The following is a 17,967-nucleotide window of genomic DNA, read 5'->3' as shown; positions in this document are numbered from 1 at the left end:
TTAGCATGCTGGATGAAATGCATAGCAGTATTGTGTCCGTCTGTATGTTCTGAGTTCAAATTCTGCCGAGGTCGACTTTACCTTTCATACTTTTGGGGGTTGATAAAGTAAATACCAGTTGAACACTGGGGTTGATGTAATCAACTTACCCCCTCCCCCTTTATATTGCTGGCCTTGGTTCAAAACTTGAAACCATTATCATCATCATCATTATTATTATTATTTGTAGTAGTAGTAGTAGTTGTAGTAGTAGTAGTAGTAACAGTGGTGGTGGTGGTGGCAGCGGTAGTAGTAATAGTTGTAGTAGTAAGGCAGTGAGCTGGCAGAATTGTTAGTACACTGGACAAAATGCTTAGCAGTTTTTGTACTGTTGCTACATTCGAAGTTCAAATTCCACTGAGATTGATTTTGCCTTTCATCCTTTTGGGGGTCGATAAATTAAACACCAGTGAAACACTGGTGGAGAGGTCGATGTTGTAACTGACAAGTCTCCTCCCCCAAAATTTCAGGCCTTGTGCCTCTAGTGAAAAGGATTATTATTATTATTATTATTATTATTATTATTATTATTATTATTATTATTATTGAGTGAGAGAGCAGTTCATGCCATCAAAGTGACACTGGGGTAAAATATACGAAGCCCAATATACCCATCATGACTACCCGTCTGATAAAGGTACACCAGGCACATGCATCACAACCATATGTGCGCGACATGGTGATCTCATATCAAGATAAACAGCACATGACCTTGCAGGTGGGGCCCAGTTAGAATTTTCTTCAGGTTGAGTAGCCCATCCCGCTCAAATGGTCCCTGAATAAGGGTTGTTTAAGGATGTTGAAAGAACCACCCATGTTTCCAGAGGTGAACTATTGAAACCCCAAAGAATCCCTCTCAACACATGGCTATGATGCTACCCCACTACTTCTGCTCATGATCAGAGATGCACATATCGTCAGCCACTAAGGGACATGCTCAACTGGTTAAGGTCAAACAACTGACAAGCAAATCTGTGGTATTGAACAGAATATTTGCTGTAGCCCATCTTTTATACCAAGACAAAACAATGTACATGATAACACTTCCAATCAGTTAAGATCAGAAGCCATGAGAGCCACTGCCTGGTACTGCATCAGGGCATTTATTATTATTATTATTATTATTATTATCAGTATTATTATTATTATTATTATTATTATTATTATCATCATCGTCGTCATTGTTGTCATCGTCATCATCATCATTAGTATTGAAGACTTCGCACAGCATCCAGTATCATGATGATGTTGTTGACTGAAGATATTGTGTCAACCGGTTGGGGTTTGTACTGTCTGTCAAATCACAACAAGGACCTCAGACAGACACTGCTTTATGCATTATGCGTGCAGTTCTTCCAAGTAATGCCAATTTTTGCAATACGCCCAGATTGTTGGTTATTTCTAAAGTTCCCAGCTGTTTCTTCAGGTTGGTTAGTATGAAACTCATGCTCCAATGACAACAGGAACGACCTTTATGCATGACTCTCCCAGCTGTCACATCTTGGCAATCTCAATTCTCAGGTCTCCATATTTATCAGTCTTTTCTCTTTCTTTCATGATAATCTGTTGATCTCTTGCCACTGCTACATCAATTATTCAGTAGTCATGTTTGTCTCTCCTAAAGGTTATTACCTTTTCTGGAGTTTGTTGGTACAAAGCACCCGTTACCTCCAATCGACTTTCATGATAGTAGCCAGTGAAGGTTCTGCACTACCTTGTCATGTCTGCACTTGTACTCTTTCTGCACAAGACTTTCACAAGCACTAACAATGTAAGTCATGCTTTCAACCCTCTTCCCATACATTCTGCACAGGTTTGTTGCACTTGTGTGGTACATATCCCTTTTCACTGAGTTAGTATTCAATGCCTGGTCCTGGGCAGCAATGATTAAACTTTCAGTCTTCTTTTTAAGGCCACCTCCATGATGCTTGCTGGTCTTTTAAATTGTTAGTTTCATGGTGGAACTGACCATGTAATTCCATGCAGAGTAGAGTTTCTTGTTTCTTATTGGCTATTTTTGATCAGAATTCGTTAGCACTCACAAATCCATTGTTGGTAAATCCTTCTGCATTAGCAGCATACTCTAGCAAGTCTTGTTTGCTGTTTACCAAATGCCTTGCCATGTTTCTTCTTTCACTGTTGATGCACTCTCATACGCCAATCAGGTCATGTCCACCTTTACACCTCTTCACGCTGGGCCTGTGTACATTCGCCTTCAGGTGGAGGGCACCATGCATTGTCATTGCCTTTCAGGTAGTGCAATCAAATTGGTTTATCTCTGCTCATATCCATTTCAGAATGAGTGCACTATAGCGGACTACAGCAACAGCCCATATGTTGATGGCAGTCAAAAGGTTCCTTGAGTTGAATTTTAATTTCAAGAGAAGTTTTAGGCACTTCAAATATGCAGTGGTGACCTTGTCTTTCATTTCTCTGTGCAAGATATTGTCCAGCTCCAGGATCCCAAGGTACATCATCATCCAGGTCTTCCATTTGCTCTCTGTTTGGCAATTCCGTGCCCCAACAATCTGCTATTTTCCCCTGTTCCAAAGTGAGCCCCACTCACTTTGAGATACTGAATTCCATCCCTATATCCTTGCTGCACATCTGCTCAGTCTCGACCAGCCTCTCCATTTAAGGCTCTGCTTTAGCAAACAGTTTTAAATCATCCATAAAGAGAAGTTGATTGAGACAAGGTCCAGTGCACATTAACTTTGCATAGAACTACAAAAAGTGGGATCAAGGCTATAACAAATAACAAAAGCGAACAAAAATCCCCCTGGAAGATACCTCTTTTAATTGTTACCTTGGATAAGTGCTGGTTGATACAGAAAAGATGTGTTTTCCAACCAGGCATGTTGTTCTTAATCAGTGCAAACATTCTCAGCTATTCCACACATCAAATGTTTTCAGAATCCATGAATGCAGCAACATGTAAACCTTTTTAAAGTCTATTCAGGCCATGCACCAGTTTTTGTGGTACCGTTTGCAGTTCTTTATTACAACCTTGTCTATCACAAGGTGGTCCTTGGTACCCTTGGGCCCTTTTAAGCGTCCCTTTTGTTCTACTGGAAGTAGATTGTTTTCCTCAAAGAACATATATATTTTCCCTGCGAGGATGCCTGTTAATACTTTCCATAAGAGGTTAAGATAAGCAATGGGTCAGTAATTGCCAACCTCATTGTCCTTTGACCAATCTTTCATCAACAATATTGTCTTTCCCTCTACAATCTACTCCATAGGCAATTGTCTAATTGCAACACAATTCATTTGTGTGTTCACCTAAACCACTTGAGCCAGTAGCTTTGGATTCCATCTGGCTGCTTTCCAGTTTGGCAGTTTTGATACCCGTGTAATTACATCATCCAATGTTATACATACATGGCCCTGTCATTGAGCTTCAGGGTGATGGAGTTTGGATCTCACAGAATAAATCCACTTGACACCGTGGTTGTGGGAAATGTCTTGCCCACAGATATTCCAGAATTTGCAGGTTTCCTCTGCTTCAGGAAGTATATTATCTTCTGTATCTCCTCCTAAGCTCTTAAAAAACTGTCTCTGGTTATTTGAGAATAACCTGTTTTGCTGGAACTGTGATATGCAATCAGTGTAGTGTTGCACCTTTAATGTTTTTGCCTGCACGTTTTAGGGTTTTGATAACAGTTTTGAACCCTTTCTTTTCTATTTGGTATTTTGTTTCAAGATATGTCCTCACACCTTTTTTTAGCATGTTTCCATTGCCATTTGGATCATTCTTCTATACGACTCAGATCTTTACGCAAGGTTTTCATAAGGCCTTCAATTCTCCGCTTCCACCATCGCTCCTCCTGTCCACCTGCTTTCCTCTTTCTTTCTAACCAGTTCACCTACTAAAATTGAAGTGGATCTAATCAAGTCCCTTGTTTCAAATATATCTTTTGTTAAAATGTATTTCAGGATCCCATCAACCTTTTGGGTTGCACATTTTATATTGTTATGGTCAAAGCTTTTAAAATTCACTGGTTTGGTCTCTGTTCTTGGTAACCATTATATCCTCGAGTCTTCCTCAGTTCATACAAGGTTTTCTGCGTTATATTGATTGGCCGGCCTCTCCTCTACTCCACCTTCACCTTGCCTATGCATTCACTGATCTTCACCTACATTATCCTCTTTGAGGTTATCACCACTACGGAGGCTTTACCTGATTATCTGAATCTGGGCCTCATTAAGAAAGCTTCTAGTCCGAATCTGATTCATGATCCCATTTGCTGTAAACTGGAACATACCCAGCAGGTTCCAAAGTTCTAACGACCTTTTCCCGACAGCTTTACATTTGCCATTGTTCTTGTCTAGCAAGGCTTGTTCATGGCACCTAATTGCCTTTTGTTTTTTGTTCATATTAACAGAGGCCAGTCGGGGCGGCAGTGGCAACGGCCACGAACGGATGGTGCTTTTTACATGCCACCGGCACGAGGCCAGTCGGGGCGGCCGTTGCCAGTGCCGCCCCGACTGGCCTCGTGCCAGTGGCACGTAAAAAGCACCATCTGTTCGTGGCCGTTGCCAGTCTCACCTGGCCCCTGTGCTGGTGGCACATAAAAAGCACCATCCAATCGTGGCCGTTTGCCAGACTCGTCTGGCACGTAAAAAGCACCCACTGCACTCATGGAGTGGTTGGCGTTAGGAAGGGCATCCAGCCGTAGAAACATTGGCAGATCAAACTGGGCCTGGTGCAGCCTTCTGGCTTCCCAGACCCCAGTTGAACCATTCAACCCATGCTAGCATGGAAAGCGGACGTTAAATGATGATGATGATGACAGACCACTTATTATTATTATTATTTATTAAGGCAGTGAGCTGGCTGAATCGTAAGGACGCCGGGTGAAATGCTCAGCAGTATTTTGTCTATCACTGTGTTCTGAGTTCAAATACCATCAAGGTCAACTTTGCACTTCATCCTTTCAGTTGATAAATTAAGTACCAGGGTTGATGTAATCGAATTATTCCTACCCTAAAATTGCTGCCTGGGCAGAAAATACAAATATTCTCTGATCTGTCCAAGATAACTACATTTTATAAGATCCTTGTACTCTTCGCAACTTTTACACAATCTCTTAATCTCCAAGTAGTTCCTTCAAAGTTGTATTGCAGCAGAGGAAGCAAAGAACACCTGAAGAAGCCATTTGCCATCACCAATAGAGTGGCATTTGCCTACTGCTGCGAGATCATCAGGAAAGCAAAAGTTGATTTGTGCATTACAGAACCTGCAAGTTTCCGGACCTCCCAAAAAGCAATCAAGCTTCCCAGTCCCTTAAAAGGACTTGTCAGTGTTGTGCAAATAAATTTCCTGCATTCACACACACACATACACAAGGAAATTACCTTGGCCAATCTTCACTTTGCTACCAAAAGCAAAAAATTCTTCAAATCTCTCCCAGCCCTTTCAAAGTAAACTAATCTTGGTGTCTCTACTATTTATCCAAATATATCCTATAGGTGCTGGCATGACTGGGTGGTAAGAAGTTTGCTTCCTGGCGACATGGTTCTGGGTTCAGTCCCACTGCATGGCACCTTGGGCAAGTGTCTTCTACTATAGCCCTGGGCTGACCAAAGCTTCACAAATAGATTTGGTAGATGGAAACTGAAAGAATCCCATAGTATATGTGTATTTTTGTGTCTGTTCCCACCCACCACTTGACAACTGGTGTTGGTATGTTTACATCCTTGTAACTTAATGGTTTGGCAAAAGATACAATAAGCACCAAGCTTTAAAAATAAATAAGTCCTGGGGTCGATTTATTTGATTAAAACCCTTCAAGACAGTGCCCCAGCATGGCCACAATCTAATGGTTGCAACAAGTAAAATATAAAAGATGCCAAGCTTAGCCATTTTTAAGAATTCACTCTACTGTCCCATTATTAAAAAAAGCAGCTTTTCAACCTCACAAAGTTGAAGAAAACAAGCTTCTGAAAATTTCAGTAACTCTCTAAAGTACTTATATACAGTAAAAAGTATCTATAATTAAAATTAAAATTAAACAGAAGCACCAATAACTAAGTTCATGAATATAGGCACAGGTGTAGCTGTGTGGGAAGAAGTTAGCTTCTCAACCACATGGATCTGGTTCAGGTCCACTGCATGGCATTTTGGGCTACTGTAACACCAGGCTGACAAAGGCCTTGTGAGTGGATTTGGCAGATGGAAACTGAAGGAAACCTGTCATTAAATATATATATATATATATAAGAGACAAGTTAAAAAAATAATGTTTCATCATCATCATCGTTTAACACCTGTTTTCCATGCTAGCATGGGTTGGACGGTTCAACTGGGGTCTGGGAAGCCAGGAGGCTGTGCCAGGCCCAGTCTGATCTGGCAGTGTTTCTACAGCTGGATGCCCTTCCTAACGCCAACCACTCCGTGAGTGTAGTGGGTGCTTTTACGTGCCACCTGCACAGGTGCCAGGGGAGGCTGGCAAACGGCCACGATCGGATGGTGCTTTTTACGTGCCACCTGCACGGGGGCCAGGGGAGGCTGGCAAACGGCCACGATCGGATGGTGCTTTTTACGTGCCACCGGCATGGGGGCCAGTCTGTTACATATAATTCCTTTATTAGAGTAAATCTGGCTTACAGCTGTTTCCAGTAGTCATTATAGATAGATTTACTCCATTGGTCTACTGACCAACTGAGGTAAATTGAATGACCCAAGAAAATTAATGCTATTTTTGTCAGAGTCATTGCTGGAAACCAGAGAGCTTACGAAATATTTTGTCCAGAGTGATAATCCCTCAATATATATATATATATATATATAGCTGGTCTTCCATAAGCAGCCTTGCCCAGACTTGTGCCTCAGAGGGGAACTTTCTAGGTGCAATCCCATAGTCATTCATGACTGAAGGGAATCTGTGTGTGTATATATATATATATATATAACGGGAAGCTTTATGAAAATAGACAAAAGATGAAGGCAGGTTTACATATAGCTACGTCTGTGTGTGTTTATCCTCCACCACCATAACTGGTGTTAGTTTGTTTATGTCCCTGTAATTTAGTGGTTTGGCAATCCCATAGTCATTCATGACTGAAGGGAATCTGTGTGTGTGTGTATATATATATATCCCTCTCTATCTTTTGGAGAGGCACTGAGCAGCTATACGCACTTATACACAAACGGCAGTAACTTCCACCTACCGAATTCAATCACAAAGCTCCGGTTGGCTCAGGGCTATAGTGGAAGACACTTAACCAAAGTGCCACGCAGTGGGACTGAACCCGAAACCAAGTAGTTAGAAAGCAAGCTTCCTAACCAAACAGCCATGCCCGATATATATATAGCTACGTCTGTGTGTGCTTATCCTTCACCACCATAACTGGTGTTAGTTTGTTTATGTCCCTGTAATTTAGTGGTTTGGCAAAATAATTACTGGACTTTTCAAAAGATAAGTACTGGGGTTGATTTGTTTGAGTCCAACCCTTCAGAGCAATGCCACAATTCAGTGACTGAAGCAAATGAAAGATAAAAAATAATACAATGATAAAAAAAATAACTGATGTGACCAAGATGACATTGTGATATAATCTACAGTGATATAATATATCCATCCACCCAGGAGAAAAACTGCCCAAAAATCTAAGTCTGTCAATGTAGAATCAGTCTCGTTTTGTGCACTCAGTTTTATTACAAGCCATAGGGTTTTCATATTTCGTTATTGCCCACAAGGGGCTAAACATAGAGGGGACAAACAAGGCCAGACAAAGGGATTAAGTCAATTACATCGATCCCAGTGCATAACTGGTACTTAATTTATCAACCCCGAAAGGATGAAAGGCAAAGTCAACCTCGGCGGAATTTGAACTCAGAACGTAGCGGCAGACAAAATACTGCTAAGCATTTCGCCCTGCATGCTAACGCTTCTGCCAGCTCACCGCCCAGAAAACCCTACCAGCCATAGGGATTTCTGTCTGATCAGATGTGTGGCCCTTGTAGGAAAGTTGTATTTTCTGTAGAAATAAAGTACACACACACACAAACACACTCATTCATTTAGTGCATAAATTATTATAATAATGCTTTAAATAAAGAAGAAAAAAAAACATAAAAATTCAACAATAAAGTAGTATTGATCTTGGAAAAGATATTTATTGTCATGGTTTTACACGGTAGCCTAATTATTATATAAGCAAATGATATTTGTTCAAACATTTAGATGGCAAATTCTAAGAAATTGTAATCACTGATACTAAGTGCAATATCTAACCTCACTAAATACACATTATGTATATACTATGTAAGTATATGTGTCTATTTACTATGTAAATATGGCTAGCCTCACAATTGGTTCATTATATTAGGCATTATGAAAAATTCTTAAATGCACATAAAAACTTTCAAATTTCCAAATGTCATTTGGGTTCATTAAATAAATATTTAAAAACAAAAGAAATCACAAGTGCATTTTCTCTTCTTCTCTACAAACAATTGCTTTGAAGTACTTCGTCAAATTACTTCAATTTTGTTTAGATTCTTTAATATGAATGTAAATAACTTGGCTTTATCATACATTTCAAACATATCTGAGGAATGATGCCATCCGTAGCTAAATGTGTGTAGGTCAATCTCTTGAACTTTCTTTCTCTTTAATAATTCATCATAAAGATGTGAAACAAAAACAAAGAACAAACAAAAATAACAACACTAATGGGTTTTTTTAAGGATAATTAGAAAATAATTAACTTTTCAGTCAATTGTTAATCAGAGAAAATGCATCGTTAAAAACATAAATTAGCTTTGTAAAAGCCTAAAAATAAAAAAAATAAAAAAATTAATAATAATAATAATCATCCTTTCTACTATACACGAAAGGCCAGAAATGTTTTGTGGGGAGGAGCTAGCAGAGTGCATTGACCCCATTGCTTAACTGGTACTTGTTGTATTGACCCCCTCTTAAGGGATGAAAGGTCAAGTCGGTCTCAACGGAACCTGAATTCAGAATGTAAAGCTAGAAAATAATCCTTTCTAATTTTTGGCACAAGGCCAGTAATTTTGAGGGGTGCAAGTTGATTATATTGACCTCAGTACTCAATTGGTACTTATTTTATCAACCCCCAAAAGATGAATGGCTAAGTTCACCTTGGCAGAATTTGAACTCAAAACATTAAACTGGAAGAAATGCCACTATGCATTTTATCTGGTGTGAATGATTCTGCTACCTAGCTGCCTTGATAATATATACACATATATATATATACATACATATATATACACACACACAAACACACATACTCACACGTATATATATTTTCATGCACATGCACACACTCACTCAAATTTCTTGTATAGAGCTATTGCATTTATCAATTCAAAGCTTCTATCTGTTTTTGATATACAAATGAACAATATAATTATTATTATTCAAATGTTGGTGGAATGTCGCAGAGCAATCCAAAATCAGAGCGTACTTACTTCAGCACTCTCACTCCCTGGATTCATAAGAAAAACTGAATAAACCTCGAATTCTATTGCCATTGATTTTATTTATCTTCCATTATATAACAATTACACCTGATTTCAAGTGATAACAAGAACAATTATTTTAGAACTTTATAGACAATATAGACATGAATTCATGTTATTTAAAAGTAGAATAAAACCTGAATGTATTAAAATAACAATGTTTTTTTTTTCTTTTTACATAATTTTTCTTTTTAAACATGAAGTTTCGCATGAGAGCTTATACCAAATGCCACAAGCAATGCATGTGAAAAATTCAAACAGGAAATATTTTAAATGCTATATAAGTATGGAATAATTATTTACTTGTTACTTTTTCAACCATTTTGAGATAATGTTGAACACTCATTGCAAAAGTAGCTTCTGTAACGAAATATGGGAGGGTGAGATAGATAGATAGAGAGAGAGAGAGGTTTGCTCTTTGCAATAATGAGTAGTCATTCAGATTTTGAAAATGCAAAAATATTTTGCAATGATGTGCATACGAAAAAATCTTTGAAGTTCTACAATATCAAATGGTTTTAATATAGATCTCTTTTAAAATTTACTGTAAAAGAAACTGTCTAAAATCAGGTTAAACATTTTATTCCGTATTTCTTGTAGCTTCGTTAAAAGTTCTTAAGCTTATGTAAAATTAAATTAAATGGAATAATTGTTATCATAAACATGAAACCAACTGAAATAACTAGAGTGGAAGTTTCCATTCAATAGCCTAATAAAAACTAAATTAACAAACACACTATATTCTAATAAACAATGTCCAAGATATTAACCCACTTTTATGTCTAATTACATTTTTTTTTTCTATTAAGAAATAATGAATTTAAAGGAATCAGCTTACTGGTGAAGTTTTAAAAGTAAAGTTATTATTTGGCTCATTTATAACTTTGAGGTGATTTCTAAGAGTTTCATTCTTGAAAAACATTAATGCTGCTAGTGGACGGGTAAGCCAAAGACATGAAGGCTTTTTTTGTTTTTTAACCTTCAGATTTAATATTTTACATAATATTTTTCTTTTTAAATTAAATAGTCTAAAAGAAAAAGAAAACTAAAAATCTTAAGTATTTCTCAATTTCTGTCTTTGATCAATTCGTTTGAAATATTGTGATTGAATTGCTTAAATTAAAAGTTAATTAGGTATCATCCAATTAAAACCAAATCCACAAGGTCCATAAAGAATTTAATCTATGTAAATATCCTCATTATCTGAAGAAAATTGAAAAGAAAAAAAAAGGTCATTAAAAAATAAATTTGAATAACAATTAGTGAAGTGTGTTTTAAATTTTGTTCAATGAACAAACTATATAAAGTTAAACACATTCTAAACATTTGACTGAGAATGAGTAGATGAGATTTTAAATGTAACGAAAAAGTAACTCAGAAACTATAAATCTCATTGTGAGGAGAAGAAGACATCAGGCGGAGTGTTTACTGATGTGTAACAATATTTTTTTCTTCTTTTTCTTTTTTTTTTTTCAGTTTTGCTTTATTGAAGTATATTTAAGCTGGAAGCTCCAAAATATTTAAATATGATAGCTTACAAATTAACTGAAAAAGCTTAGTTAACAACAAAAGCCAGTGAAAAACATAATACACAAAATAAAAATAAATAACTAAATTTAAATAGTTTTAACAGAAGCAAATAAAAAAAAAATATTCAAACATTTTCTTACAAAACGGTACAGTGCTTTGAAAATTCAATTACATATTGATATCATACATAGACGTGTGTGAGTGTGTGCATGTAATATATATATATATCATATATATATATATGTATATATATATATATGTATATATATATATATGTGTGTGTGTGTATGCATGCATGCATTCATGGTGTAAATGGAAATGTGTCGAAACAAAGCCAATAATACTGAATGTTGTTTTGGAATAATATAGATTTTATTAAGATGATCTATTGTACCATTATGGCCATTACTCAGCATTTCATGGTGGCAGACCAGTCTTCAGATGGAATCTCAAATCCCAGCCGGGAGAAAACTTAGTACTGGACATAATAGAACAATATTCAAAATGCATGCACGCACGCATGCACACACACACACAAACACACACAAGATTTAATCCTTTTTTTTTGCTCCCCAATAGTGCATATGATCTTTGTTGAGGCATACCATCAACTAAATATGTAATATATATATATAAATATATATATATATCTACACATGAAATGTGTATGTAAATATTTGAATCTATTCATAATATGTATATATATGCATACATACATACATATACACACACACATTCATTCACAAACATATCTATATACATTTATATATATATATGTGTGTGTGTTTGTGTGTATGTATATATATATATCTCACATACACACTTTTGAGTGTGCATCAAACTTTCATAAAATACCTATTCAATATACATTTATTTCAGTTTCCAGAAGCTTAAGATATTTTCTTTGCATTATTTTCTGAAGTCCTGAGGGCAGCACGGTCTGCAACATCAATAGCAGCAACATTGGCCATTGCACTGTAAAGTTGGAGGATGCTTATAATGGTCTTCAGGAAAGCAACCAATCCACAAGGATAAAGCAATGCAGTCACGAGTCCAATACTTCCAAATACTGAAAGAAGCAAAATGTTATCAGTTGAATGGTTTGTCCAAAAGACATATATATATATATATAATTAATCCAAAAAAAAAAAAAAGAAAAAAGAAAAAAAAAACAAAGAACAAACACAACATTCCATTTCGAGCAAAGTTCTTTGTCAGAAACAGGAGAGGGAGGAAAGTCCAAGAGAAAAGGAAGATGGAGGAAAATAAAATCACTAATGATCCACATGTGGTTACATATATATATATATATAATATATATATATATATAGTTCAAATTTAAGAAGACAGGTGAGGGAACAACAAGCAGGTGTAATTAGTTTGACACTTGGGAAAGATGGAAAAGTCTTTGATGTCTCGAGCCTACATTCTTTGACAGAAAGGGTTGAGAGAGAATGAAAAAAACCAAAGAGAGAAAATAATGTGTAAGGATTAATAATTCATCTTGATGGTTTAAGCAGTCTTAAATGAAACCATTTTAGAAAAATGTACTGTTTAACCATCTATCATTATTGATTGGAAGGGTAGGACATTATATTTCTAAGTTTACGAGCCTTTATAGGATAATACATGATTACATTTGATAAAAAAAATCATTTGTTAAGTAAAATAAGTAATCTCTTGAAATATAAATGATTCCAGTTCTCAATTTTATGCAGAAAAATGGGTTTTTTTTGTAAAATATGTCCTGTTCATTTATCATGGCAGCATACATTTTTTTTAAAGCAATAGATTATTCATTTTTTTAAAAATTTATGATGAGTAAAAAATATTAAGGCAGTATTTTTACAAACTAAAGAACAAGACAAAAAAATATCTTTTTCAAAAGTTGGATTACACAGAAATTATTGTGTCAGCAAGAGGTGCCAAATTTAAGAAAGTATTACAATATACATTACACAGTAACACTAAAACTTATTACCTGCTGGTCCAGATGTGAAATATCTGACGTACAACAAGCAGTAGAAAAGTTCATTGCCTGAACACATCAGAAAGAGAATGATCTAAAAGAGAAACAGAATAAAATGTATTCATCATACATGGCAAATATGTAGACTTTTTAAAACTAAAGTGAAATCACAATTCAAGGAAGTAGATGGGAGCCTGCATTTGTAACAATGGGTATAAAATGAAAGCAAATCAGTAGATATCAGTGAATTTGGTTGCTGGAATAGAGTGAAAAATTCTAATGTTTTAGATATGGCTTCAACAAATACAGGTGCTTCCATTTGATTGAAGAACCTATATTGAAATTCTTTCCACTCACCTCAGCAACCAAACTTCTTGATATCAATTCATTGGATTATATTATGATTGTTGTTAATACAAGTCCTTCAGGCCTTGCAGAGTTACTAAGTAGAAAGAATCCAAATTTTTTTCTACAAGATGCTTGCCTATCACAACCCTTTTTTATATTTATTTCCAAAAGCAATGTAAACTGTCTTGTCCAAAGAAGCAAGGAAACACCAACAGTACACAGGACCTTCTAAACAATTAAGTGATAGTCCACTAGTTATTAACTTAGCCTTGCAAAGAAGACATATTGATTTGAAATAAAAGAAAAAAAAGACTAGATGAAGATTTTAATTCCTATCTTATTGTTTACAGCTTTGTCATTTAAGGAAAGAGTGGTTTAACTGTAAAATATTAATATTTCTAAATCTTTGATCATTTCCAGCAATCAGCTTGGCATATTTGGTTAAGTTGTTATAATATTTGCTCAACTGATTTGTGGGTCAAATTTGCTTTTCAACCTTCCAAGTGAATAAGTACCAGGTAAGTATTACATTTAATTTATCAACTATGGGCTCTCTTTGGTCATGAATGACCATGGGATTTGCACCTAGAAAGCTACCCTCTGAGGCACAAGTGGAAAACCAGCAGTTGCCTATGCATACCAGCCTCCCTTCTCTATGCCAACGATCTTATCCAAGGGAAAGGCAAAGGGGCCGATACAGCTTGGCACCAGTGATGTTGCAACTCATTTCAACAGATGGTTAAACTGGAGCAACATGAAATAAAGTGTCTTGCTTAAGAACACAACACACAGCCTGTCAGGGAATCGAACTCACTACCTTGTGATTGTGAGCCCGACACTCTAACCACTGAGCCATGTGCCTTCACAAAATATAATGAAGAGATTTAAACTGATTTTCAATTCTTATTGAACTCTCATCATCAATTTGATCAACTGTATCAACCATAACCTTCTACTTAAATGCGATGCCTGTTTTAGGAAACAATATCACAAAGACATGCAAGAAAAGCACTGGAATAAATGGTTATTTCAAGATGAAGATCTAAAGACAATGCAGGCATTTTTTATAGCAACTAACAGAAAATTGGACAGGAAACAAGCATCAATTAGAAACGGAAAAACTTCATGGTTAAAATTTCAAAAAATAATATGCATAACATACTTTATTGTGATAATAATGGCGCAGAATTGGATTTGCTGACAAATCAAGAACTTTATGGCTACCAGCACCTTTCATAAGCGAACTGAAAATAGAGAAAATATTTACTTGAAAATATTTCATTTAAAAAAAATCCTTTTAAAGAAAATATTTAACCCTTTTGATACGAACCCATCTGAAACTGCCCTGAACCTATGATACAAATTTCCTGTTTAAGGTGATCAAAATTAACATGTTTCATCATAATTTCATGTTAATTTATGTTCTAAATACGACAGCCAAAACATAGTGAAAGTAACAATTAAGATGGGAACACCAGTCCAACTAACATAAACAGTATACATAAAGTAAATAAGGATATATCAATCATTTTCAGTCATTGTGATCTTTAAAATACACAGAGGCCTAAAAATTTCGTGGTTGACATTCCAACACCTACAAGATTATATTCTATAACAGACTAAGTTCCACTGGGGAATGGTTACACCTTATTTAACTGTTGGGAATTTACTTTGGTTGCCAATATTTTAATAAGAACTGTGTTTCTCTAGCAATCTGTCCATCAATCCATTCAACAGATACTATTTCAATGATTTTATGAAATGACATTTTATGGAATTTGAAAAATGTTCTATAATGACATCATTTCAATGCATTTTCAACTCAGAAAATTGAAGGGCTGTGTTATTGAAATGTTAAATTATTATTTTGGACAAAATCATCATCATCATTGTTTAACGTCCGTTTTCCATGCTGGCATGGGTTGGACTGCTTGATTGGAGTCTGGGAAGCCAGGAGATTGCACCAGGCTCCAGTCTGATCTGGCAATGTTTCTACAGCTGGATGCCCTTCCTAACGCCAACCACTCCGAGAGTGTAGTGGGTGCTGTTTTACGTGCCACCAGCACGGGAGTCAGTCAAAGCGCTGCTGGTATCAGCCACATTCAGATGCTGCCTTTTACATGCTACCAGCTCAGGAGCCAGTCATGGTGAGGAGGCTGGAATCAACCATGTTCGGATGGTGCTTTTTACGTGCCACCGGCATGGGGATCACAACTACAATTTCCATTTGATTGTGATTTGATTTTGATGTTGATGTACTTGACTCAATAGGTCTCCTCAAGCACGCCATGTCACCCTACAATCCAAGGTACTTTTGAGTGGGCTGGTTATACGACACTGGTGTAGGTTACAGCTGTGAACTCACTTTATTTGCCGGGTCTTCTTAGTCGCAGTATATCTTCAGAGGTTTCAGTCTTTTGTCATTGCTTCTGTGAGGCCCAACATTCGAAGGTCATGCTTCACCACCTCATCCCATGTCTTCCTGTAACTTGGCTACTAACACATATATGCAATAATGTGAGAGCTTTTATGCAGTTACTCAACCTACCAGAAATAGCAGCAAAGTCTCTTTCAGTCACACAGGAAAACCCATCGTAATGATAAGAACAGAATTTTGACTAAGAACATCAGTTAAAGAACAGTGCATGCATGCGTGCGTGTGTTGTATAAATATATCTATATAAATATGATGACTGCAACTTGATTTCATGTAATGCCATTGCTTGATTGTTCTTTTAAACACGAGCAGTTCAGATGTGGCTTTACAGTCCTGCTTGATACATTATTTTTGTACAAAAGTGATAATGATGGTCGCCTCTTGCAGTAGGTGTTACAATATTGCTTTGGTGAATTTCCATGTGATGCTTCAGTCCACCTCCTGATCCACATTCTTTTCCATACTTCCCACCAGTAGAGATGCTGCATAATGAATGGCTAACAACTTTCATGTGTGTGTATGTGGTTTCCCTAAAGACTTCTAAGACCTGCTTTACTTAGACACAACAGCACTCAAGTTAAACGAGATTGTTCACTGTCATAACAAGCTAAATTAACATCTCTCTTGAATTTTTCATGCTTAATATGATTTTATTTACATTCCTTCCTGCCACCATGCACTGCCTTCTTTCATGATAAACAATCTACAGTAAAAAATTTCCCATTCATTTGCCAAGATTCTGATTTTTTCTAGTGTGTTCTTGATACAGTCATCACATCTCATACCTTAATCTCAGTTTCTGTGCTGGTGTTTTACTCTGGCCTAACTCACCATACACAAATTGCTCAGGGATCCTATTATCTTCTGTCCCAACCACCAGACCATTCCATTGTAATCTGTGCTGAAGTACTACAGACACTTCATTGACAGACTGTGCCCAAGGACTTCAACACCAATCACATAGATCTGCAATAGGGTAGCCAGGATATAGTAGAGACATAACTGGTGAAATTGCTCCAGTCTTTTTCTATGGGTGGACCTGCAATACTTTAACTTAATCAGCTATACAACAAATTCAAGCAGTGGTTCTCAACTAGGGCCCACATGACTCCTGAGGGTCCACAGAAGATTTTGTTGTTAACATTGATGGCGACGAGCTGGCAGAATCGTTAGCACGCCGGGCGAAATGCTTAGTGGTATTTTGTCTGCTGCTATGTTCTGAGTTCAAATTCCGCCAAGGTCGACTTTGCCTTTCATCCTTTCGGGGTCGATAAATTAAGTACCAGTTACACACTGGGGTCGATTTAATCGACATAATCCGTTTGCCTGTCTTTGTTTGTCCCCTCTATGTTTAGCCCCTTGTGGGCAATAACGAAATAAGAAGATTTTGTTGTTAAAATTTATGTACAATAAATTACTTATACTTCTGCAATACACAAAATATTTAAATTTGTTTTAATACAATTCCCAATAATATTTAATCATAAAAATACAGAAAGGATATTTCTAAACACAGTGAATAACTATTGAGGTCTATCTGAGCAAAAGAGGAATGAAAGGGATCCTTAGGCAAAAAATGATTGAGCGCCACCAAATTAGAATAAAAATGTCCTAGTCATAAGAGTACTGAAAATTGTAACTTTTAAACTCCTACCATTACAATAAGATTTAAGGCAAGTACATCAGCCCTTAGTCATACACGGGCAGTGATTAGAATTTAAGATGTGTACAGTATTAATAGGATCAACCGACAGTGCAAATGGAGAAAGGTGGTAATGTAACAAACAACTTACCTTTGTAAGTGAAACCAGTGACTGACAATGTCAACTGTCATGCTGAACTGGAAAAATAGCATGTATTTTGGGTAGAAGAAACACAATGCTGCCATAAGACACATTGTTGTAAATCGGTCTATCAGTTGGTCGAGCATGGCGCCAAGTTTGCTACCTGAAGTTTAAAGAAAGAAAGAATATATGCATGTGAGTGTGTATGTCGTCAGCGTCATCATCATTATTTAGTGTCTGCTTTCCATGATGGCATAGGTTGGATGGTTTGACCAGAGCTGACAAGCTGGAGAGATGCATCAGGCTCCAATTGTTTTGGCATGGTTTCTATGGCTGGATACCCTTCCTAACACCCATCACCTTT

At 36.5% G+C, this 17,967-nt stretch overlaps 1 protein-coding gene across 3 annotated transcripts in view; it reads right to left on the bottom strand.

The window, feature by feature from the left end:
- Positions 1 to 6,922: 6,922 nt before the first annotated feature.
- The window catches only part of LOC115222600 (CDP-diacylglycerol--inositol 3-phosphatidyltransferase), a 40,797-nt gene continuing 29,752 nt past the window's right edge, over positions 6,923 to 17,967 (bottom strand). For 2 of the 3 annotated variants that reach the window (XM_036511678.1, XM_036511677.1), the window contains exons 4-7: positions 17,613 to 17,766; positions 14,545 to 14,626; positions 13,047 to 13,128; positions 8,142 to 12,134 (exon numbers count right to left, since the gene is read on the bottom strand). In XM_036511678.1, coding sequence (XP_036367571.1) covers positions 11,956 to 12,134; positions 13,047 to 13,128; positions 14,545 to 14,626; positions 17,613 to 17,766 — 497 coding nt within the window. In that variant the 3' untranslated portion in view covers positions 8,142 to 11,955. Of the gene's footprint in view, positions 6,954 to 8,141; positions 12,135 to 13,046; positions 13,129 to 14,544; positions 14,627 to 17,612; positions 17,767 to 17,967 lie in introns of those variants that run through there. The other variant, XR_005003220.1, reaches the window with a different exon arrangement.

This window comes from Octopus sinensis, linkage group LG20 (genome assembly GCF_006345805.1).
Source record: "Octopus sinensis linkage group LG20, ASM634580v1, whole genome shotgun sequence".
Classification (NCBI taxonomy): domain Eukaryota; kingdom Metazoa; phylum Mollusca; class Cephalopoda; order Octopoda; family Octopodidae; genus Octopus; species Octopus sinensis.
This window is presented reverse-complemented; position numbering and strand designations above follow the sequence as displayed.